Here is a 24,944-nt window from a genome sequence, read left to right on the forward strand (position 1 = left end):
CAGGGACAGTGAAACCATGATAAATCCACGGGAATGAAAACTAGCATGCAGAATTTTAAACATGTGATAGCATTTGTCGCTTTGAGAAACAGCTTTGATTACATTAAATCTCTGTTATCAAATCTTGCAAAACCATGAACTGGACATTCACACATCATATCACATGGTTGACTTTATCACACAAGATTTCCAAAGACTCAGAGATAACATTGATGTTGAGTTGCAGCAGTGGTACAACAATGATGAGAAAGACATTGCTGAGCAAGTTCAATCAACTGAAACCATGCCACTCACAGCCCAAATTCAACGGCATCCAAGTAACACTGAGGCAACCACACCACTTGAATACTAAAAGTGCAAAATGGCGATCCTGCTCGTTGATGACATTCTCCAACAGCTGAAGGATAAGTTTTCAGCAGAAGAATGTCGGCCAGTTTCTAGCATTCGGCATCTGGTAAGAATACTTGCAACACGACATTTCAGTTTGTTTGAAGAAATCCCCACGCAGTTACTACACTGGAATTATGACCTGCCTAGTTGGCTGTCATCCTGCACTGAACTTAGATGACGAGAATTGATATGGTGATCCTTTAAAAGAACAATTCCAGACTCACTCATGGACAAGTTGCCGTACGCAGATGCAAATGCTTGGACAAACACATGTGCATTGTTGATCCTTGTGTGTTATCAGATTGTTGAAGACACACCTCAAGAATAGAATGACCATCTGCTGACTCTCAGCCCTCACTCTTATGAAAATCCAGTACAACGTCCAACTTGCTGGTGAGATCATCGAAGCTTACTCTAGGAAATTCTTCAACAGCATTCTACTGTCAGAGTAACAATTGGAATTGAATTCACATAGAAGAAAAGACAGAGAGATATCCAATTTTTCGGAAACTTTTCAGTAATTTACTTGATGATACATATCAGTCTTGTCTCCTAATTCTTGCGAAAAATGCTGTTTCACAGTAACATAAATCTTTTTATGACAAAGTTTGAAATATTTTCCTATAATATCCCTGAGAAATTTAACACACTAAATCTGCGAAAACAATATGATATTGTTTTATATCGGTGAAGTCATATATGATCCTTAATATTATCCGAGTATAGGATTCAATATCAGGATAAATTAATGAGAAATACAAGAAAATGTAAATTGTTAATTGTTAAAGAAAACCTGTTTTAATCTCTGTTTCATGGTCTCCTTTGGCCAATTACTTTATCTCGATATGCTTTAATTTACACAATGAATATCAATTAAGGTGTCTGTTGTTATATATGCATTGAATAGCACTTTAGAAAAATCCTTACTACCATGTTCCTCAAATTTGGGAAAACACCAAACTAAAATTGATTTTGACTGGTGGTATTTTCATAATTTTAGATTTCTGTCCAGGAGTAGGACCTGTAATGTTTTGTTATTAAAGGACATACAAATCCAGAGTGGCTGTGCTCTTCAGGGGTTTCTCAGAAATTATCTTGCTCGTATTTATCATCCTTTCATAGATCTGACGCCACCACCCACCTTTTAAAAAATTCTGCATCCGCCCTGGAAGTGAAGAATATTCTTTTGTTATCATTATGAGAATCCTCATCTACTAATTTACTTATTTCATCTGAGGAGATATATTTGCTATTTAGGCAGCCTATTATGAAAAGGCAAAATAAATTACGCTTTATGAACTAACGCCCGTAGCGCAATGGAAGGAAACCAGACAGTACCAGTTGTCTAACGTCGAAAGACCTTCAGAAAAAAAGTTGCCAAACAGCAGCTTAAATTTGTTACGAATGTTGCCAAATGCTTTTCCTATAAGTGCCATAGGAGTAAACATATTATGGGACTGATGACTTGAAACACATGTTTAGTCATGAATGTACTATCCCATTGAAGGTGGTACTTAGTAGATCGTGTTGAACATATTATTAAGTGGGTGACTATTAACAGGTAAAACACGTTTCTCAGTGCGAGGAAGATTGAGAGGTGCAAAAAAAAAAATTATTAGTTACAATATACAAGTGTGTTTGAAACCTGTATAGTAAAGCGGTATTCCTGAACATATCAATATTATTATAAAGATTAGTATTTAGGTAGGTGTGTATCCAATGGATCATGATGACAGCCAGACTATGGCTATTAATAGAAATATCTGCAAAGAATCATAAGGACTGTCAGATTCTTTCCATCAGGAGGCAACTGGAGAGGGTTTTAGTCTTTCATCATTCTGGGTGGAATATAACGCCAATGGTCACATCTTCTCTCGAAAAGTCTTGAATTCTCACAACTCCCCACTAAAAATGGTGGTACGAGACGACATTTTCTCTGGACGTAGTGTCACCATTGGAGGGACTTTATCATACGCTTTGTTTACCTTAGTCGCACATGGTTTTTTTGTGGCGATCTGCATTGTGTCTTTTGTGTCGCACTTTTTGTCCCCTTTTGGGTTTGTGTTACCCTCCAATTTTGCCTTACATATAACCCTTACCATGCCCAAACAGACCCTGGATAAGAACAAACGCATTAAAATAGTGATATTGTTCAAAGCAAACCATAAATTGTCGGAAATATCGAGTCTCACTGGTTTGAAGCTACGAAAAGTGCAGCGCTTGATCAAACGCTATCGTGAATCTGGGGAGGCTTGGGTTCCTGTCCCTTTGCCAAAGCCTGGTAGACCACGTAAGATAACTTTAAGGACCAGAAAAAATATTGATAGACAAGTAAGGAAGGATCTTCGCTTAACAGCAGGACCTTTACAGGAGAAGAACCCATATCTCCTTGGTGATGTGACAATCAGGTCGATCCAGCAGTTACTAAACGACGACTGAAATATAAAATTTATCATGGCCACACTACTCCTTGGGTTAGTTGTTGGCAAGTTGATAATCGTGTAAAATTTGCCAAGAAATATTTAACATGGACCAATGAGCAGTGGAAACCAGTTTTTTAGAGTGACAAATCAACATTCACGGTGACTGGCACCCCAGCTGCCAAGGTTTACCACAAGCCAGGTGATGACACCTTGAAACCTTGCTTCACAAAAAAGATCCTGAAGCCCCTTGCCTAACTTTTGGCTTGGGCAGTGTTTACTTTTTATGGTGTTGGGAAGCTAATTGTACTTCCTGCTAATGGAAATGTGAACCAGTACAACTATCTGGTGTTATTGGCAGACAATCTTCCTGACTTTCGAGCAGACCAGGGCAGAAGTTTTATACAGGATGGGGCTCCCGCTCACACGGCCAAACTTGTAACAGACTGGCTAAGGGACTTTGAGGTGAACTATTTCAAAGGCTGGCAAGGTAATAGTCCTAATATCAACCCCATAGAAAATCTTCGAGGGTTAATAAAATAGAGTTACGTGACATGGACACCTCCTCAGTTCCACGTTTGGAATCTGCTATTCGCCAGCTTTGGGCCTCCATTCTTGAAACAACCCTCCAAAACCTTGCCCTTTTAGTCCCAGGATGTCTTAAGAAGGTAAAAAGAGAGGAAGGGATACTCAATTTAACCGTTTTATATATGTAAGTACCATAATTTTATATTTTTACTTATAAAATACCCTTAACCTTCAGTTTATAGGTTTCATTAAGGGAGGCGCCAACACATTCCGCTTATACCGTAGTTGACACAGAGGTAAACCAAAAAAGATCTCAAGTGGGTGTGAGGAATTGAAGCTTGGAAGGGGTTTCGGGACCATCGTGATCATATCTCAGTTCATTACAAGCGAGTTCTCTGATCATGGTGAATATTGAGAGGACACCTCTGTGTTCAGAAAATGGTCCCCTTAGTTTTCTGCCTTTCACATAAATATGTTGCAAATAATAGTGTTCTTCCTGATGATGAAGAAATTCATTCTAAGAAGGGACACCGATAGAAATTTCTGCAAAGATAAAAAAGATTGGCTCCCTATAACCTCTAGGGAGAAATTTTGCGCTAGAACTTTCATGGTTCATTAGACCAGGTAAATTACCAAGAATGGTAATTTCAAAGGACTACCCAGATTTTTTTTATACTTCATTGGAAGACTCCCAAGCACTGGGAAGTTAATTACAATACAGTACTATGAACCGTATGATGAAGTGCCAAGAACATTCAACAAATATTGGAACCTCTGGGAATTCCAGAAGGATTGACCGGGTATTTTCTGTGATTTTACCTAAGAAGGAAAAGTACCAGGAATATTTTCTTGACCTTACTATGCATGCATTAGGATTGGACACTTTTAGTAGTATAATTTATACTTTCTCATAGGAAACATTAATTTACAACTCTTCACCATGATTCTAGCTTTTAACTCCATCAGAAGCCACAAGAGGCACCGGGAAAGCTAGATATGTTGAAATACCAGGACTATGGAACCTATGCAGGAAGCATCTATATATATATATATATATATATATATATATATATATATATATATATATATATATATATATATATATATATATATATATATATATATATATATATATGCTACTAAACAGGATCTGCGTGACCTAGCAGCAAAATGTAACAATGTGGTTGATCCTGCTTATGTGAATGCTAGATTACTGAGTAATATTTTAGATTATTTAATCAACCAAGAGATTATTGCAGATGATGGAGAAGTACAAGAACTCAGAATTGCAGCAGGAGTACTTCCGCCTGTTCCAGTAGATACAGAAGTAGAGAAAATAAGGCTTCAATTGCAGTTAGAGAAGGTAAAGAAGGAAACGACCGAACGGGAACTTTATCTAGAAGAGAAGAGAACAGAAGCGAGAGAGAAGGACCGAGAAGCAAGAGAGAAAGAAAAGAAAGAAACGACCAAACGGGAGCCCTATCTAGAAGAGAAGAGAGCAGAAATAAGAGAGAAGGAACGAGAAGCAGAGATAAGACACCAGATAAAACTCCAGGAGCTTTCTTCAGGTAAGAGAAAGGAAGCCACACTCCCTGCTACGTTTGAAGTTTTTAAAGCAAGTAAGCTTGTACCTGATTTCGACGAGAAAGATCCTGAGGTTTTCTTCCAGAACTTTGAACAAATTGCAGAAACCTTAAAATGGCCTGTAGAATTCTGGTCTTTGCTCATCAGGAACAAAGTGAAGGGTAAAGCTGCATTTGTTGCTTCACAACTGGTAAGTGAAAATGACTATAGACTTGTTAAAGAAAACTATCTTGGATGCGTACTCCATTACCATAGAAGGGTACAGACAAAATTTTAGAAATTCTGTTGAAACTTTCAACCAAACTTTTGTAGAATTTTGTAGTGTCAAAAATAGGCAGTTGAATAAGTGGTTAGAATAAGCAGGTGTTGATAACTTTGAATCATTTAAGATATATATATATATATATATATATATATATATATATATATATATATATATATATATATATATATATATATATATATATATATATATATATATATATATATATACGTACATATTGAGTACTTATAATCACTTACATAATATGCCGGCCACCTATTAAGTTGTTACTGAGAGTCTTTTGTGAATGCAACTAAACTTCCTTTGGTCGGAACATGAGTATTTACACAACCTGTTCCAGTCAAGAACCCCTCACATATTCAAACCCAATGGTGCAGGAAAATTCATGAATAGACAGGTTATCATTGAAAAGGGAGAGCGATAACAACAATATACAAAAAATAAGAAATACCATTATAATGTATATAAGCATGCTTGATACATGAGAGGTGCATGGCTCATCCCAAAAGACGACATACATGTTAAATAGGTCGCCTTGCCTTTAAGAAGCGTAAGGTAGGCGGATCATCTGACAGGAGATATGATAGTTTTAGGTTATCTATGGAGACCCAGTCTTCTTTGCCATGCATGTTGAGGAGGAATGCTTTCGGTGTACAGCTGGTCAGGGGGAAAGATCTGTTAAGGGGGCATTAACTGTGGCATACTAGAGCCATTGCACAAAAAACATATGAGCATGAGTGCTGATCAGTTGGCGTGTTGTTTAGATGGGACTTTTAATTCTGACAGCATGGAGAAAATTTCCCAAAAAAATTGTTTTACCTGCTGGAGATTTTTGGAAGCGGTTTCAGATGGAAGAATTCCAGCAAGGAAAACAAACAGGTTGCCATACACCATTTCAGATACCGAGACATCCACAGCATCTTTAGGAGTGGTTCTGAATACCAGGAGGATCCATGGAAACTGGGTAAACCAGTCAGAGTGCTTACAGTGGGACATCAACACTGCTTTGATGGTACAATGATAACGTTCAACCATACTGTTGAAAGCAGGGTTGTGATCCTTGCAAAAGATGAATGACATTCTTTCCAAGAAATGGAGGAAAGTTAGGGACAGCTAAATGCACTACCAGCAATTTTCAGTCGAAGGTAAAGTAGCTGGATTCCATTGTGGACAGTTTTCTATTGAAGAAGGCCAATGGGCGTTTAGAGCCATTGAACACCTGCTCAAAAACTGCCACAATAGTGACATCACTAGCATCGGTGAAGAGAAGAGAGGTCCATGTGGCACAGGAAAAGTAAGAGCAGCAGTGATGGATATGGCTTTCATTGCGTTGCAGAAGGCCCCTTCTGGAATAGGACTGCAATTCAGGTCTCTTGGCTTTCCTTTGAAGGAGGAATAGAGGGGGCTAGAGGTGAGGTGGTGATTCATGGCAGGAAACGGTGATATTAGTTGATCATGACTAAGAATTCTTGCAGTGCTTTCATGGTCGAAGTCGTGAGGAAGTTCTGAATGGCTGCTACTTTTCATGGAGGATGTGGACTCCTTCAGGAGAGAAGTGGTCTCAGCATAACAAAGGCAAAAAAAAAGGAGCTATCGAAATTCTATGTACCCAATGTGGTAGTTACTTCAGTATGGGGATTTCCTCTGGGTTCATAGGCACCTGGTAATACCCCTTTAGGATGTAGAACGTGGAGAAAACCTTGGATTTGTCACATCGGCGATGTATGGGAGAGTTCAGTGAACCTGTTCTGTCTGCAGTTCAGGGGCTTCTATTCCCAACACGGACGTAGAGGGCTAACTTTCTTCAGTACTATGTGAAAGTTTGATGACGATAGACTATAGGCCATTTGGCAAAAGCTCATTTCTTCTCTTTCGAGGAACATTTGTTTAGCGGTTGCCAATCGATACAGTGACAGACATAAGAATCTGGTGAAAACTGTGGCACCCGTCGTCTCTATATGGTTATAAATTCCGTATTATGCTGAAACCATGGTTGTTGGACGAAATTTTTAAAGGAAAACATCTGGGTATAATGTGAGAAGTTGGGATTATGTACCCATCAGTGTGCTGATGTGGAAAGCTAGGAGAGAGGTGATGGGTTGGAGAGGTGTTGAGGAGGATGAATCCTCATTGACTAACAGTAGGTGAGCTACGTCCGCCAGGTGGTGGAAATGGGAGAGGAAGTATGCTCCGAGGATTGGCAATTTGACGTCAGCCACGAGACACTTCCAAGTATATTTGGCGATTCTATTCAATAATCTAAGGGTTTTATAACCATGCATAGGTATCACAGATCCATTTGCAGTTACCAGGCATATGTTGGCAGATTTAGACATACTACGTCATGGCCTGTAGTTTTGTCTTGGCATAAAAGAACCGTAAGCACCCGTATCTATCAAGAATCAGACAGCCGTACCTGTGTCATGTAAAAAGAAAAGATTAGTGAAGGGGGAGTCCACCACCAGTTATGGCATACGTAAACATTTTTATCCACTGGTAACGATTTGCAAATTTCTTCGTAGCAGCCCTGAATTTGAAGTGGTAGTAGCCTAACTGCGGCTGATGGGTGTCGGTAAGTGACTGACCAGGTCGGTGGTTGAGGCGTAAACAAGGCTTGGTATGAACGGGTGGTGGGCTGGTTTGTCGCCGCTCTGGCACGTCAGAGGGTGGGCGACTGTCTCCTACCGCACCCAAGTTAACTTCGGTCAAAGATGAATAGTTGTTCACCTCCTTAAAAATGGAGGCGTTGGTGGATGTCCAGAAGGCACTTAAGTAGCTGTCCATAAGGCATTGACTTTGGTAATCCGGACGTTCTTGGGCAAAATATCAACATTAGGGATGACACACGTACAGGTTCGTGTAAGCACGTTGCACAAATTGCATGAAGTACAATCATTTCGCAACGAGAAACGCAGCATTAGGAAGCTGGTGAACAATACTGGTCATTTCCCTGAGAGAGACCGAAGCCATATAGTCCCAAACGCTATTGAGACCTAAAAAAGTTTAGCTATGTGGGTGGTCGCTGATGGAGAGTACTGCTCTAGGACGTATGATTTGAGGTCTTCATACATTATGGGGTGTCCCCTTCTTTGCACAGCCAATTGGAGATTTCAGGGAAGTGTCCCCAGGGATGGTAGTGAGATCATATTCAGCTTTAGTGTTTGACAGGGTTACGCTCTAAAAGCAAAATTTGACTTCAACATTTGGGAACTATGTTAAAGTCTTCCAGGTGTGGCGTTGATGGCTTAGTCAGTGTCTGAGGACAGCATCATCAAGGAGTAAGGCACGGGAGGTAGTTTAACACTCCGGTGGTCAACAATGTGCCGAAGAGCAGTTAGGTTGTAACTGAGAGAGTTGAAAATACAACTGGACTTTATTCGGTCAGAGCTTGAGTATTTATATAACCTGTTCCAGTCAAGAAAGGCACATTTGGGAGTGAGTGGGTCGTTTGTTAGCATAAATATTGAATGTTCAATACATCGCAAATTGGTGTCGATGGACACTATAGTCAGTATAGGAATGTGATATCTTGTAATCCTTAGTGTAGTGTTTTTGGTCCTTTATTTTTCATACTTTATACATATGACACGTGGTTTGGTCTAAAAAACAAGCTTATCGCATATGTAGATGATGCTATACACTTTGCATTAATTCCATATCTTGAATATAGATATTGGAATGCTGAATCCCTTAATAGAGATCTAGCTAAAATAATCGCATGGCGCAAGTTATGGGGCTTGAAGTTTAATCTTAGATAAACTCAAAGTATTATTGTAAGTAGAACAAGGACAATGGCTCCTTAACATGAAGATATTAGCATTGATAATGTTTCTTAAATTTTGTATGACTCTTATAAACATTTAGGTGTGATTCATAACATCAAATTTACTTTTCACAAACACATTAGCTCTGTATCATCTTTCAATTCACAGAAAACTGGTTTTTGAGCTATTTTGATCATTTCAGTAATCGATCTACTCTGGAGACTTGTTTAAATTCTTAAATTTTACATTGTTTCGAATGATATTCTCCTTCCTGGTCTTTAGGTGCTGATTCTCATCTGAATTTGTTGGATATAAACTTGCGGTCTATTAAATTTCTTGTTTTTAATCTAGGTATTAATCTCTGGCATCGCAGTTCAATTAGTTGGTTCTGCATGTTGCATAAAATGTTTTGTATTTCTGATCATCCTTTACCTTCATATCTTTCCAGACAGATACCTCCTGTTCGTAATACTAGGCATGCAGTTAATTCTAATATCCTTGCCTTCAAAATTATGAGGCTGAATAATTATAATATTTTAGAAGTTTTATTGCAGTTTTGACCATGATTTGGAATGATCTTTATCGGTAAGTTGAATTGGTAGAACTTCAAAAGTTCAAACTTGCAACAGAAGTTTCCATGCTGAACTAGCTGATATAAGTCTTTTTATAGTTTATATATGACATCTGTTTTGACGTTGTCACAGTTTATAAAATATTTTATTAATTTTTTCTCATTCGATTAATTATTTCCTTATATAATTTCCTGACTCAGCTATTTTTCCCGTTGAGTTTATAGAATCTTGCTTTTCAAAGTAGAGTTTTTCCTTAGCTAATAATGATAATAGTAATAATAATAATAATAATAATAATAATAATAATAATAATAATAATAATAATAATAATAATAATAATAATAATAATAATAATAATAATAATAATAATAATAATAATAATATATTTGGAAAGAGTTTATGAATAAAAACATTGCTAAGACAAAATATAATTTAGATGAATTCAATTTTAAGTTAGAATATGTAAAGAATATTTATCGTATTCAATGTCAAGGATGCACGGTACGGTCGAGAATAAGATTGATTGTAATTTTGAAAGGTTCCCTGAGGGTTATGGTTTGGAGCATCGTTTTGAAAGGGAAGATATGGTATGTATGTGAGTTTCAAGTGCATTAACTAAAAAAATAAAGGTCCTATTTAGGAAAATCTTGGTATCATAAGTGAGTTGAAAACAAGGGCAATGAATGAAATAAGGATACAAAATTTATATAAGAAGAATTATATGTTTAAAAGTTAATGTCTATCTAAAATATTAGTAGGAGTAAAAATATAGTTTTATATAACTGTATATATGTTTTTTGGACGGAACTAATCTAAGGAATATAGGGCATTATACCACAAATGTTTCGCACACGATCATTCAGTCTTTTAATTTTTTTTTTTTTTGTATATCTTGCTCTCTCCCTGCACATTTAAAAGAAGTAGATTAAGCTTGGCTTTTCTTGTATTAGCTTGTTTGAATTTAGTGAGGTTTTTGCTTGCAAGTACTTATATATAGGCTCGTTATCCGTTAAAAAAGTTTAGTTTCATTTCTAAAACCTTTCTGATATAACTTAACAGCACAATCAAAAAATTGCGAACCACAGAAGGAACAGCTCCCTCCCTCCTTTCCCCTTAATGCTGCACCATACTGTTTGGTGATACCTCCCTTGATTTATGTCTCTGTCTCTCTACCACATTCAAAGAAGTAGGGAGGAATTTACTTGATTTCAGTGCAGCAAGATTCAGTTTCAGAGAAGGGGCATAACTAGCTACATCACCAAAGAAGGCTATATACTAGTCGCTATCACCAACAACACTTTTTGGGAAATCTACAATTTCCTTTTTGAACAAAGGGATACCCCAATATAAACTACGCCCCAAATACTTATATCCTGGAGCAGTACTCACCATTGCAAGCCGTCCATATAACCAAGATTTTTAAGCTCTCTCTACAACCCTTTTTGAATCGAAAGTCTTTGCTTGCACTTGGGGAAATCATAATATATTTCACTTTCAACTTGCTACAAATAGCTCTCCTCAGGTGGTGAAACTACTTTGGGCCCTTTGGGTACCGCGGCTGCCCAAACCTGTATGTGCTGCCGTCTCTAATGTCAACATTTTGCCCATGAAGGACCTGGTGGCCAAATTCGACACACTTATGGAAAACCAATTCACCATCTTCAATTCCTTAATCAATACCCTAAATAAGATGAAGAGGACAACTATTCAACATCAACTGAAGTTGACCTGAATGCAGTACGATAGAATATGGTAGGACAATGACACACACCCCGCGATGTGTAGAAGGGGTGACAAAGGCACCGACCACCAATATGTTCCACCCGTATCTCACACCACAACCAGTGACCTTTCTAGCCACTGACTGACGCGCATTGCCCGCAGATATGTTACTGCCACACGAAATTCATAGTTGTTGTGAAAAAATGTGTAAACAGTGGACAGTGGCCTAAAGGCTTTTAAGAAGACCAGGGCTTTTGGCAGTGGCCTGCCCTCTCTGCACTCTTTTGTATTTACATGATGGAAGTACAGAAAGAAGCTTTTGGTAGACAACTTAGTCTGTCTAAGCCTACCAAAGTCCAAATAGTAGCTGCCAACCGATCTGTGATCTCCACCTAGTTTTAAGGAGCCCTTTTGTTATATTTTGTGAGTGACAAATATAATTTAAAGTTTCTCTTTGCAAACATCCCATTGCTAATCCTCGATGTGGATTTCTTCACCAATTTCCAGATCCTGGATGAGGTTGCTCACAAACAGTTAGTTAACACAGACTCTTATTCGTCGACTCTTGTTCAACACACAACCTCCAAAACTACTCCCCACATCAGCGCACCCATGGATACCTACGCCCACCTCCTCACATGATACTCAGAAGTGTTCTGTCCTAAACTTCACAATATGCCCACCATTCCCACTATAAAAAGTATTGATCACCATATCAAGACAATAGGGCTATCAGTGTTTGCAAGAGTCAAGTGTCATCTGCCAAATTGTTTTGGAGTCACTAAAAAATGTTTGCCGAATTGAAAGAAATGTACCTTTGCCAAAAGACTGTAAGGTCATGCCTATTGTCCTTACATATAGTCCTGCGGTAAGAAAATTCCCTGCACCCATGTGGGGATTACTGGCACATGAACAAGCAGACAGAATGGATTAACTACCTCCCAACAAAACCTTGCCACAATTACCTCCTACTCACAACAAAGCAAAGGCTGTATCCATGCTTGACTTACTGGAAGGGTGTCATCAGATGTCCATGAACTCATAAGACATCCCCAAGACAACCATCACCATCCACTTCAATACATACAGCTACAATCATCTGGTTTCAGCCTTAATAATGAAGCAGCTACTTTTCAATGCTTCATGAATGGCTTTTTTGTCAACCTCCACTTCAGAGTATGTTAAAAGGGTGACATACTTTTGTCTCCTTCCTTCAAAGAGGAACACCTCCTTCACCTGCGTGTCATGCTCGACTGCCTACAATAGAACGGCTTTGCAGTGGCGTCCGACAAGTGTACCTTTGGTGTCAACGAAGTATCCTTCTTAGGGTACTGCATCACTCCTGAAGGAGTTCATCCCTTTCCTGAGAGAGTACCAGTTGTTCAGAACATCCCCACACCCTCGACCATCAAAGCAATGCAAGAGTTTTTGTTTATGATCAACTATTAATACTTGCAGCCATCGTCGCTACTCTCGAGCCATCTATGTCTCTCTCAAAGAAAAGTCATACCAGCTTTCTACACTACAAAAAATGCCCTATCAAACATGGCTTCACTAAGTTTCTGTGTGTTACCTGATCTTTACCTTTTCTCCATTGATAGCAGAAACATTATAATTGTTCTAGTACTCAAGCAGGGGGTCATATGGTAACCACACTCTTTGGCCTTTTTCGGTAGGAAACTGTCTAGTGTGGAATCTGAGTACTCCACATTTGACCAAGAATTGAGGGAATTGCATAGGTTCCACCACCTCAAAGAATTTTGGCCGTTTGTCATTCGCACGGACAACATGGCTTTGGTGCACTTCTTCACTCAAAGGTCTGACGATTGGTCCGCTCGTCAATGTCTAAATCTCTCTGGCACGTATGAATGCAATTGCACCCTTCAGCACGCCCCTGTGAAATTGAAACTTGTTTCCAATAACATTTCAAGAAATAATTGGCAGCTATTCATCTGGGATTACTGTGCATTGGAAAATCCATACGAAAAGATCCAATGTATCAAATATGTAGGAGAACTACCTTTTTTTGTCTATAAGACTTTTTTTTTGGAAGTTTCATTCAAGAAGACAAATGAAGTGACACCACATAAAGAATAAACACATAACAATAATGTCAACCTCTTTTAGAAATACGACATAGTATTACTAAAACTAACAGCCGTCTCTGTCACATTTTCTGAGTAAGGGAAGTGGGGGACAGGGGGTGATAGAAGATGTTTACTTGTATCTTCAACCCTGTAGGGCCATTACAGTGACTCAAGCATGAATGTGTTCTCATTGGCTACAGTTTGTGACACCACATAAAGAATGAACACATAACAATAATGTTAACCTCTTTTAGAAATACGACATAGTATTACTAAAACTAACAGCCGTCTCTGTCACATTTTCTGAGTAAGGGAAGTGGGGGACAGGGGGTGGTAGAAGATGTTTACTTGTATCTTCAACCCTGTAGGGCCCTTACAGTGACTCAAGGATAAATGTGCTCTCATTGGCTACAGTTTCCTAATCATATTAGCAAATACAAAAATAATAGAGAACAACATACATTCTGAATTGGGGCTGAAGTTAAACTGAGAGTTGCTCTACCTGGCTAGTAATTCGAGCCTAACCTCCACATGTCAACTTCGTTAAAAGTTTAAATGGACATCCAGGTTTGCTGAAGTAATACTTCTATTAAATGAGGATGATTTGTATTTTTGTAGGAGCAACTTCTTGATAATAAACCATATGTAATTTCTACACAAAGAAATAGAAGCCTAACACTATTGACAATAGATAACAATTTATAAAAAAAGAAATACCATCTTAGCGATTACATATGACCATTTCTGAATTGACCGATCTCGTGACTGAACAAGTGTTGATAAACTTGAGATAATGTTTAGTGGTCCAACAAGCACCAACTCTTCAAACAAATCTACCACAATGCAGTTCAATCAGAAATCAAGCCATAGTTTTTCATCTATTTTAAATATCACTTCATGTACACGTGAATACCTATTTATTAAGAGAAAAAGGACATGATATTCAAACAGGTAGTAGAAATATTAATAGTAGCAGGACTTAAAAACACCTTTAGGAAATGCCAGAAAATCAAAGATCATTATTCTCTGATATATTGATATAAACAAGAGTGATCAGTAATAACTTGCAGATAGTATTATCCCTGTGTTCCAAAATGGTAGTCTCTTGCTATAGAATTACCATCTTTCAGGTGTGGGAAAGCCATGTTGACAAAGAGTATAGAACATTTTGAATCAGAATGACCATATTTGCAGATATTAGGACTGATGAAATCTGTGAAGCAAAGTGGGTGTGATGTGCACCAAATAAGTCAAACAAGTAAAGGTGTAGTGTAACGGGAAAGCTGATTACTTTTTGATGAGTGAATCACCGGGTAATTATTTCAGAGAGTCCTTGTGATAAAACGGAAAGACATTTTATGGCAGCAGGAACATGTCTGTTAACTAAAATGGAAACTTCTTACTCAGCTGGTGAAGCCATCGTTGAGACACTCCTATACACTTAATATTATTTAGAAAATATCATTTGTAGTCCAATGATATATCCCAACATCATCTTACCAACAAGGGAGTTTTCAAAACAAATATGAAATAATATTTTTTTTATCATATGTACAACAGGAAGTTCAAGAAAGACATGAACAAAAGATACCAAATAAGACTTAACCTAACTGTACTCATTGACAGTGGGAAATATCCACATGGGACTGGGTACTGGATGAGGAGTGTCTCCCTAAAAAAGGAAAGAGATCACTTTTTTTGTAATGGAATTGCATGGGTATTAGAAATAATCTCCCAAGAAGAACCCCCTCTACTGTATAAAAATCCTACATGACATCAACAAAGAGATGGAGCTGGGGGGAGAGTGACTGCTCCCTGCACTCTAGTTTTGGGGTGTTTGAATGTGCGTGGATGTAGTACGATAGAGAGTAAAAGATGTGAGATTGGAAGTATGTTTAGGAATAGAAGGATGGATGTATTCGCTTTGTGTGAGACAAATATGAAAGGAAAGGGTGAAGTGATGTTTGGTGAAATGTCTGGTAGAGTGTCTGTGATTCAAAAGGGAAGAGCGAGAGAGGGTGTGGCTTTATTGCTGAGTGAATGGATGACAGGTAAAGTAGTAGAATGGAAGGATATATCATCTAGGTTAATATGGGTAAGGGTTAGGTTGGGTAGGGAACGTTGGGCGTTTGTCAGTGCGTAAGGGCCAGGTAGTGAGAAAAGTGAAGAAGAGCGGAATGAGTTCTGGAATTAATTAACTAGGTGTGTAGAAGGACTGGGTAGAAGGAATTATGTAGTTGTCATGGGTGACTTAAATGCTAGAGTGGGCGCTGGACAGGTAGAAGATGTCATTGGGAAGTATGGCGTACCAGGTGAAAATGAGAGTGGTGAGAGACTGGTAGATATGTGTGTTGAACAAGAGATGGTAATAAGTGCTAGCTTTTTCAAGAAGAAAGATAAAAACAAGTGTACATGGGTAAGAGTGGCAAACGGAAGAGTAGTAGAAAGGGCATTAATGGATTACGTGTTGATAACTAAAAGAATGTTTGGAAGATTGAAAGCGTGCACGTGTTTAGGGGTATGGCTAACGGTATGTCTGATCCTTTTTTGGTGGAAGGAAAATTAGTTGTAGCAAAAGAGTGAGGGAATAGAGTAGGTGGATGTAAAAGGGAGCTAGTGAGGGTTGAAGAGCTAACAAAACCAGGTATAAAAAGTAAATATCAGGAAAGGTTGAAAATGGCATATGACGAAGTGAGAGTAAGAGAAACTGGAAATTTAGAGGAGGAGTGGAAGTTAGTAAAATAATATTTTGTTGGGATTGCAAGTGATGTGTGTGGCAAGAAGGTTGTTGGAGGCAGCATGAGGAAGGGCAGTGAATGCTGGAATGAAGGAGTGAAGGCAAAAGTGGAAGAGAAAAAGAGGGCTTTTGAAGAATGGCTGCAGAGTAATAGTATAGAGAAGTATGAAAAATATAGAGAGAAAAATGTGGAAGTAAAGCGCAAGGTACGTGAAGTAAAAAGGGCAGCTGACCTGAGGTGGGGTCAGGGATTGGGACAGTCATATGAAGAGAATAAGAAGAAGTTTTGGAAAGCCAGAGGTTACACACAGATAAAGTAGGTAAAAGAAGAGGAAATATCGTAAGTTTTCCTATTTTCAGCTTTGATTGATTAAAGGGAAAGTTATACCGAAACAGAATGGTGACTTACAAATAAACTTGGCCAAAGTAGGTAATTGTTGTATGAAAATTAAATCTAATACTGAAATCAAGTAAAAAAAAAAGTAAAATAACTATAACAAAATGAGTCAATGCTTTCAATCTTATGCAAATGTGAAAATATATATAGAGAATGATTTAATACGTAAATATGAATTAATAATAACAACTCAAGTCCAAAATAAGTATTGTCATTATGGGAATAATATGAAATGCTGCAAAAGAAAATAAAATAAGTGAGCAACAACTGAAACAGGACGGAGTAACAAGTTTAGAATTGTGAAAATGAGACATTTATACACGTTGGTACTGCATCAGTGATTACATATAGAAAGAATAACCAGGGGCTGAGTAGAATATATGAATATATCTTGTCTAGTAGAATACTTTAAGTTCCAAGCATGATGGTGTCTGATCACAGTGGCATATGGTCCGTGCAAATGACAAAACGCGTACCATCTAAGAAGTTGAGAAAGTGACGGACAGCAATTTAGGCTCGAAGTTGGAGTAAACAAATTCCGCTTTTGATATTTTTTTCTCATTGAAGAAGGCAGAGGGGTGTGACGAGACGCAGAACACCTGCTCGAGTACTGTACCAATAGTGACGTTACTAATATCAGTGAAGAGAAGGAGAGAGGCAAAAGGTATGGGAAAGTTGAAAGCAGCTGCAGTTTGCCTTTAGTGAGGCAATATCTATGAAAAGAGGTCTATGAGCATTTTGCACTTTATCTAGGATGAAAACAACCCATGGATATAAATTTTGTGGGTAGCATTGTGTTCCTGTGAAGTTTGTTTTTCAGAAACTATTAAAGGCAATTTGAAAAGAGGATTGGCTGTCTAACTATAATAATTCATTATTTCCCATGAAAGCTGCTAACCGAGGGTCACAGTTCTCTGTAATTATTAAACTCTATACCATTGCATTAACTCTGCAGTACAGAAGGTGAAAAAACAGTCCAAAAATGTTTGATATCTTTTTGGATTTTAAGAACTTTTGCTGCACAACAGGTCAAGCCATAGCTGATGAGTTGATAGAGTCTCTCACATCTGATAAACTTGATTTGGCTTACATATGAGAACAAGCAAATGATGTTGTCTCTTTATTGTTATCTGAATGCACACGAGTTCATTGGCATATAAAGGATGTTTCTCCAAGGGCACCATACATTCACTGTCATACCCAAGTGCCGAATATTGCTATTGACAAAAGCAATGAACTACCACAAAACCCAAACATGATTGACTTGATAGATTCTGGATATTAGTTTTTTTTTTTTTGATAACTCATCGAAACTTCAGAGTCATTGAAACTGTGCTACATGTTTACTGCCCTCAAGCCAAGCATCAAAAACTGATAGGCCTGTGTAAAACTCGGTTGGTTGAACACCATATGTGTCTTGAATTGTTCCAGAAATTTTATTACTATGTTGTAATTTGCTTAGAATTTTTAACATGTGATATCATTTGTGACTTTGAAAAATGGCTTGGATTACGTTAAATCTCTAGCATCAAAGCTACAAAAAGCATGAGCTGGGTATTCACAAGGTTGCGGTTTCACACAAGATATCCAAGGGCTCAGAGTTAACACTAATGCTGAGTGAGTTTCAGCAGTGGTACGACAATGAAGTGAATGACATTGCAGAGAAAGATGGATGTACTGAAACCATGCCACGCTCAACTCGAGTGTAATGGCATCCAAGTAACACTGAGTCAGTCACACCACTTCAATAATAAAAGTGCAAAATGGCGATCCCGTTGGTTGATGACCTTTTACAACAGCTGAAGGATACGTTTTCAGCAGAAGAATATCAGCCGGTTTCTAGCATACTGCATCTGGTCCCGATACTTGCAACATAACGTTTCATTCTGTTTGAAGACATCACCACGTACCTACTACTAAGGAAAGAAGACCGTCCAAGCTCGCTGTCACTTTAAAATGAGCTCTGATGATGGGAAATGATGTTGTGTTCCTTAAAAGGCCCGCTTCCAGACACACTCATGGACGCATTGTCATATGCAGATACAGATGCTTGTTCCAACATATGTTCACTGTTTATTCTTTTTTGTGTTATCAGCCATGTCAGCCGGAGCTGAAAAACACTATAAGTTATTTGTTTACTAGAGACACACACATCAAGAATAGAATGACCGACCGCCGACCCTCAACCCTCCACTACAAAGTCCAACTAGAATTGACAGATATTGCTGATGAGTTCATCAAAGCACACCGTAGAAAACTCTTCAACAGCACCCTACTGTCAGAGTAACAATTTGAATTGATGAATTCACATAGAAGAAAATCAATAAAAATGTTCAATTTGTAGCAAAGGTTATAGAAATTTACCTTGATAATACACCTGAGTCATGTCTCCTAATTATAACAAAAAATACTGTTTCACATCAAAATAAATCTTTTTATGACAAAGTCTGAACATAGTTTTCCTATATCATCCTTGTCGAATTTCACAAATAATAAATTGGAGCAAACAATATGAAATTGTTTTATTTTGTTCATGTTATATATGATCATTGATAATATCAATGAGTTTAAGATTCATTGTCATGCCAAAGAAATTGAAAAAGTACAAGAAAAAGTAAATCTTTCATTGTTGAAGAATACCCGATTTAACTTCTGTTTTATGATCTCCTTTTGGTAATTACATCATCTCAATATGTTTTGTTTTACACCATAAATATCAAATAAATGTGTATATAGGATATGGATTTAATTGCACCTTTAAAGGAGAGTTAGCACTCATGTTCTCATTTCTTTTATGTTTTTTTGATAAGATCAATCTTGCTTTAAAATGGGAGATTCTTCGGTTCAACTCTATTGGGAGACAAATGAGTTATATATAGTTAAAGAGACATTGTTAGTGCAAAGATCTGGATGATGAGGACCTTCTGTCATAGACTAACTTATAACCATATTCTGAGGAATTTCTTTAGCAAAATTTAATTAAATATTTATATGAAGAAACTTCGCAAAAATTCAACAGTTTTTATTGCTATTCATGATATCTCTAATAAAGATAAACTTCACGGTCAATATAGTTAACATAACATTTGATTGATCATTGAAAGTAACATTGAACTCACCTCTTAATTAACTTTTGATATCCAAGAGTTATCTTCAAACTCGTATTCACTCTATTTATCAGGCTTTGGTAAATGCTCTGGTTTTTTCTCACTTTTCATTTGATACTTGTTAAGTTCTGTTTGATCACTTTTATAATAAATATCCCTGTAGTGAGCTTCTGAAAAGCAGAGTGAGTTGATTTCAAATAACTTTAGAGGTATATGCTTTCGACACTATCACAATCTAGGACTGACAGTTGTGAATCTTCTTATCAGCTACAGACTTTATCTCTCCCGCGTGATAAGGCGTTCAGAGGTGTTATCATTCTGCTCAGTGATAAAGGCTACGCATACCTATCATATTCAATTTATTTTTCTTATAAATAGTATGCTTCGACTAAACAAATTATGAATAAGATAATCTAATTTTAGGTATAATGTAATTGTTAATTTTACTAGTGAAGAGATGAGGGAGCTTTAGTCTAACCGCTATCTGTTATCTCCAACCGAGCGTATGTTGCCACATGTATTGTTGAGGAAAGTGAGGCCTTGGGGGATGGGGGTGAGGAGGACCAACGTCGTGATAAGAGCTCTTTCAGGCAGAGCTGCTGATAAGGACGGTTTTTGTCTTGTAATTTTCTCCTGTTGGTGAATGCTAAGCATGAGAAAGAAATCTTGTTTTGCTGGTAAGGTGAGAAATCACTGTAGACTGAATGTATAGAGAGTTTTGGGTTACTTTTAAGATAAAGTAGTTTTCAATAAATGTCTTCTGAGATGAAGAGGGAAACTCCATGTGACTGTCTCTGGAGACCTTCAGAAGTCTTAATTTCTCATTTATTACCAATTTTAAGAATACTGTATCTTTCCTTTCTCACTATCAGTTGACTGGGTTAATGGATTTCACCTATTTTACATCAATATGGATGACATAATAGTTGCTGAATCTATCAAAGCAAAACTTTCATAATGAGGGATATTCTTATGTAAAAAAGTGGGCTTTAACTAAATTATTTGAAAAACTGCATCTGAATAATTTGAGGTAATAATAAATATAAATGAACATACAATAATAGAATAAAAAAGAAATATAGTGTCTTATAATTTATGATAGATTCTAATGTGTTCCCATCCATAAATGAACAAAAGGTTTTATAATATTTCATGCTTTTTTTCAATTTTTTTTTATTATGTAAATATGACAACAATGTTTAATGTAAAAAGAAATTAAATCCTCGCATATATCATTTCGAAAATATTTCCCAGAGAATAAGTAAAATGTGTATGATATAAAAGAATATAGTTGTTAACCAATTGAGCGAGAAATTTCGAATAAGTTAGCGATCACTTTGCAGGCGAATGTACATGTTAGTATATTTCAATCCATTTGAAAGTTGCACAGGATAGGTGAGAGCATACCTGTATTTTGCGATTCCATAACACCATTGTGCCTACCACCAGCCGTATACTTTTACTTTTTATTGAATATGTATTCAGTGGAACTTTTCTGCATTTGATATTGGCGTCATGATATTAAAGTAAATCTTCATAGATATTTAAAGTTAACAAAATGAGTTAAGATTCTCTCTTGGCAATTCTCCCAAGATGCTCTAATGTTTTCCTTTGTTGCATCAGTCTAGCAGACGACCTTTGCACACTGCTGAAACTCACTTTATCTTTTCATAAAAAACTGCTTTATCTGCATTGAATATAAGTGGTAATGTATCAAATCTAATCAAGAGATAAAGAAATGGGAATTTCAAATTACTTGGGCTATGTGCAGACTACAAATGGGGCATTTTTAGGGGTCCATTCTTTGGTTTGCCGATTATGAAGACAAACCGTGGTTGCAAAGAATATGTAAATCGGGTCATCGTTAATAAATATTATTTCTCTGTGAACAACGGCAGTGATTTCATTAAGACAATAAGATATTCAACATCAACACTTGCTTCATGACACACTGGATACAACACCAGATGCACTTACTGCACAGACTCTACAACGTTTACAAATATTTCCAGATGACTAACACCAGTAGTTACACCACAACTTACGCTTACTGGACAGCCCTTAAAACATGTACAAAGCTTAGAGAAGAATCAATTAAAAGTCTATACCATCAATGACACTTACTACACAACCTCTACAACATTTAGAAGGCTTAAAGAAGGCTAGAATCACTGTCAGTTCTTTCCTCAGACAACCTTTACACTGTTTACAACGCTTCTTGGAGGCTACAATTAGAGTCATTTCTTTCCTTAAAAAGTCTCTACATTGTTTAAAACGCTTTTTGACGGTTAAAATCCCTGCCAGATATTTGTTCAGAAAGCCTCTAAATGTATACAATGTTTTGAGAATTATCAAATCACTGGCCTATGACAGACAGCACAACTTTTACAAAAATTCTAGAAGGCTAAAACTACTAACGATGACACCACTAACACTCACTTCGCCAGTTCAACATTTACAATGCTTCCTGTATGCTCAATTTACTGTGATCTCTTTCCACAGAAAGAATTTACAAAGTTACAACCCTTCCAGAAGACTAAAATCACTATCTGAACCACCACTTGTATTCAGTGAACATAGTCTACAACACTTCCAGAGGGCTACAACACCATAGGTCTCACTGCACACCCTCTATATAGTTTACAATATTTTCCAGAATGCTGAAATCTCTTGCTATAACGCAAGCTATCACTGGATAGTCTCTAAAACCTCTGTCTACAACACCATTTGCTTTTATTGCACAGCCTCTAAAACTTCTATAATTCTTCAAAAAGGCTAAAAATACCGGCGACACATAAACTTGCATTTACTGCACAGCCTCTACTACATTTACTATGCTTTAGGAAGGCTAAAATTACTAGTCATAACACCGTATACACACACTTCCCAGCCTCCACGTTTACAAAGCTTCCAAAAAGCTTTCCTCAAACAGGCTCTAAAATTAGTATAACACTACCAAAATGATAAAATCACTAGTTTCACACCACATGCCCTCTCTTCAAACCCTCTACGACCTACACAACTCTTCAGAAAGCTAATCTCACTGGCTACACCAGCACTTATATGTACTGCAGAGACTACACAACATTCAGAATGCTTCCAGAAACCTGAAATAACTAGCACTTCTTTCCTCAGGTAGTCTTTACAATGTTAATAACGCTTCCAGAAGGTTAAAACTAAATGATACAACACCACATTTACTCACAAGATCAACAGTTGCCGAGGATGGTGATCTGGGGGCAGAAATAAACCACAGAATACAAGCAGAATGGAAGAATTGGAATAAAGTGTGTGGAGTACTATGCGACAGGAAGATAGTGGTTAAGTTGGAAAGTAAAGTGCATAGGATAGTTATGAGATCGACAATGATTCATGGAACAGAGACGTGGGCAATAAAGAAGACAGAAGAAATAAAGCTGGATGCGGCAGAGATGAGAATGTTAAGAGGGATGTGTGGGGTGACAAGAAGAAATAAGATACGGAATGAGGTAATTAGGGGTAGCGCAGGAGTTAGAGAACTATCTGATAAGATTCGAAAAAGTAGATTGAGGTGATATAGTCATATCATGAGAAGAGATGGACAGTATATTGGAGGAGAGTGATGGAAATGGAGGTACAGGGAAGGAGAAGGAGAGGGAGACCAAAGTGAAGGCTGATGAACTGTATCCCAGATGACCTTCGATCAAAGGGATTAACCGGTGATGATGTGTGGGAGAGAGGTAGATGGAGAACGCTGGCCAGGAACATCGAATGCACATAAAAGTGGGAAAAGATGCAGACAAAGAAGATGTACTTACTGCAGAATATTTACACTATTGACAGCGTTTCTAGAAGGTTATAATCAATGCCATTTTTCTCCTCAAAAAGCCTTTAAAATGTTTACAACACTTCCATAAGGGCAAAAGCACTGGTAGTACTTTCCTTTGACAGATTATAGAATGTTTATAACGCTTCAAATGGCTAAAATTACTGGCTACTACACCACGAGAACTCACTGGAATTTCTCTGAGCTGTTTTACACCGCTTCCAGAATGCTAAATTCACTGTTAGTTCTTTCCTCGGACAGCCTCCACTACAGTTACAACATTTCAAGAAGTTCAACATCACTAGTCATACCATCACTTCCACTTACTCCATATCCTCTAATATATTTGCAACACTTCCAGAAAGCTAAAATTCACTGGCTGCCCACCACAGTAACATAGTGTAGAGCGTCTAAAATGTTTATAACGCTTCCAGCACCCTAAAATTACCAGAACATGCAATTACTGCCTATCATATACAACGTTTACTATGCTTCCCGAAGGCTAGATCCACTGGATTCACCACCACTTTTATTTAATGCACAGCCTTTACAACCTTTAGAACGATTCCAGAAGTCTAAAATAAATACTAGAGCTTTGATCACACAGCCTGTATGACGTTTAAACCCATTGCAGAAGGGTCACATCATTGACAATTCTTTTCTCAGACTGACTCTACAGAACCAATTGCACTTACTGCACATCAGCAGCTTCAACGTTTACAATTGTTCCAGATTGCTCAGATCATTGGCAGTTCTTACCTCAGATAGGTTTCACAATGTAAATAACGCATCCAGAAGGCTAAAATCCCTGTCCACGGCACCATATGCACTAACAGCATAGTGTTTACAACGTTTAATAACACTTCGAGAAGGCTAACTTTTCTTGTTACACCACTGCTTTCACTTACTGCACAGACTCTATATTATTATGAATGATTCCAGAAGGCTGAAATATCTGGCTATACCTCCCCCCCCCCACATAGCACATACCACAAGTCCTCTAAAACGTTTATAACGATTCCAGAATGCTATATTTAAGACCTGTACCACCACTTGCATTTATTGCAGAGCATTTATAATATTTAAAACGCTTCCAGAAGGATAGAATCACTGGCTGCATCACCACATGAACTTACTGCAGAGCCTCTCTAACTTTTACAACGGTTCCAGAGGGTTGAAATCACTGCCTAAAACACCACAAGCACTCATTACACATTATTTACAATGTATAAAACGCTTCCAGAAGGCTAAAATTAATGGCTACACCTCAACTTTCATTTACTACACAGCCTGTACAACGTTTACAACACTTCCAAAAGGCTAGCATTGCTTGCTACACCACCACTTACTCTTACTTCATAGCCTTTACAACGTTTTCAATGCTTTTAGAAGGCTAAAATAACATGCTACATTACCACTTGTACTTTTAGCAAGGCCCTGCATCGTTTAAATGCTCCCAGAAGGATGGAGTTTGAACGTCTTACAGCCGAGCGTGAAAAAGCTCAGTTAGATTTAAACGAGGAAGAGTTAGCTTTGCAATCCGCTGAA

The 24,944-nt window shown here is 37.6% G+C and overlaps 1 protein-coding gene across 1 annotated transcript; it reads left to right on the forward strand.

Moving 5' to 3' along the window:
* Positions 1 to 16,026: 16,026 nt before the first annotated feature.
* LOC137633795 (uncharacterized) lies at positions 16,027 to 23,145 on the forward strand. The gene is made up of 3 exons (XM_068366040.1): positions 16,027 to 16,047; positions 18,011 to 18,158; positions 22,727 to 23,145. The coding sequence occupies exons 1-3, from the start codon at positions 16,027 to 16,029 to the stop codon at positions 23,143 to 23,145; spliced, it is 588 nt and encodes a 195-aa protein (XP_068222141.1).
* The last annotated feature ends 1,799 nt before the right edge of the window (positions 23,146 to 24,944 follow it).

Source organism: Palaemon carinicauda, chromosome 43, assembly GCF_036898095.1.
Source record: "Palaemon carinicauda isolate YSFRI2023 chromosome 43, ASM3689809v2, whole genome shotgun sequence".
Taxonomy (NCBI): domain Eukaryota; kingdom Metazoa; phylum Arthropoda; class Malacostraca; order Decapoda; family Palaemonidae; genus Palaemon; species Palaemon carinicauda.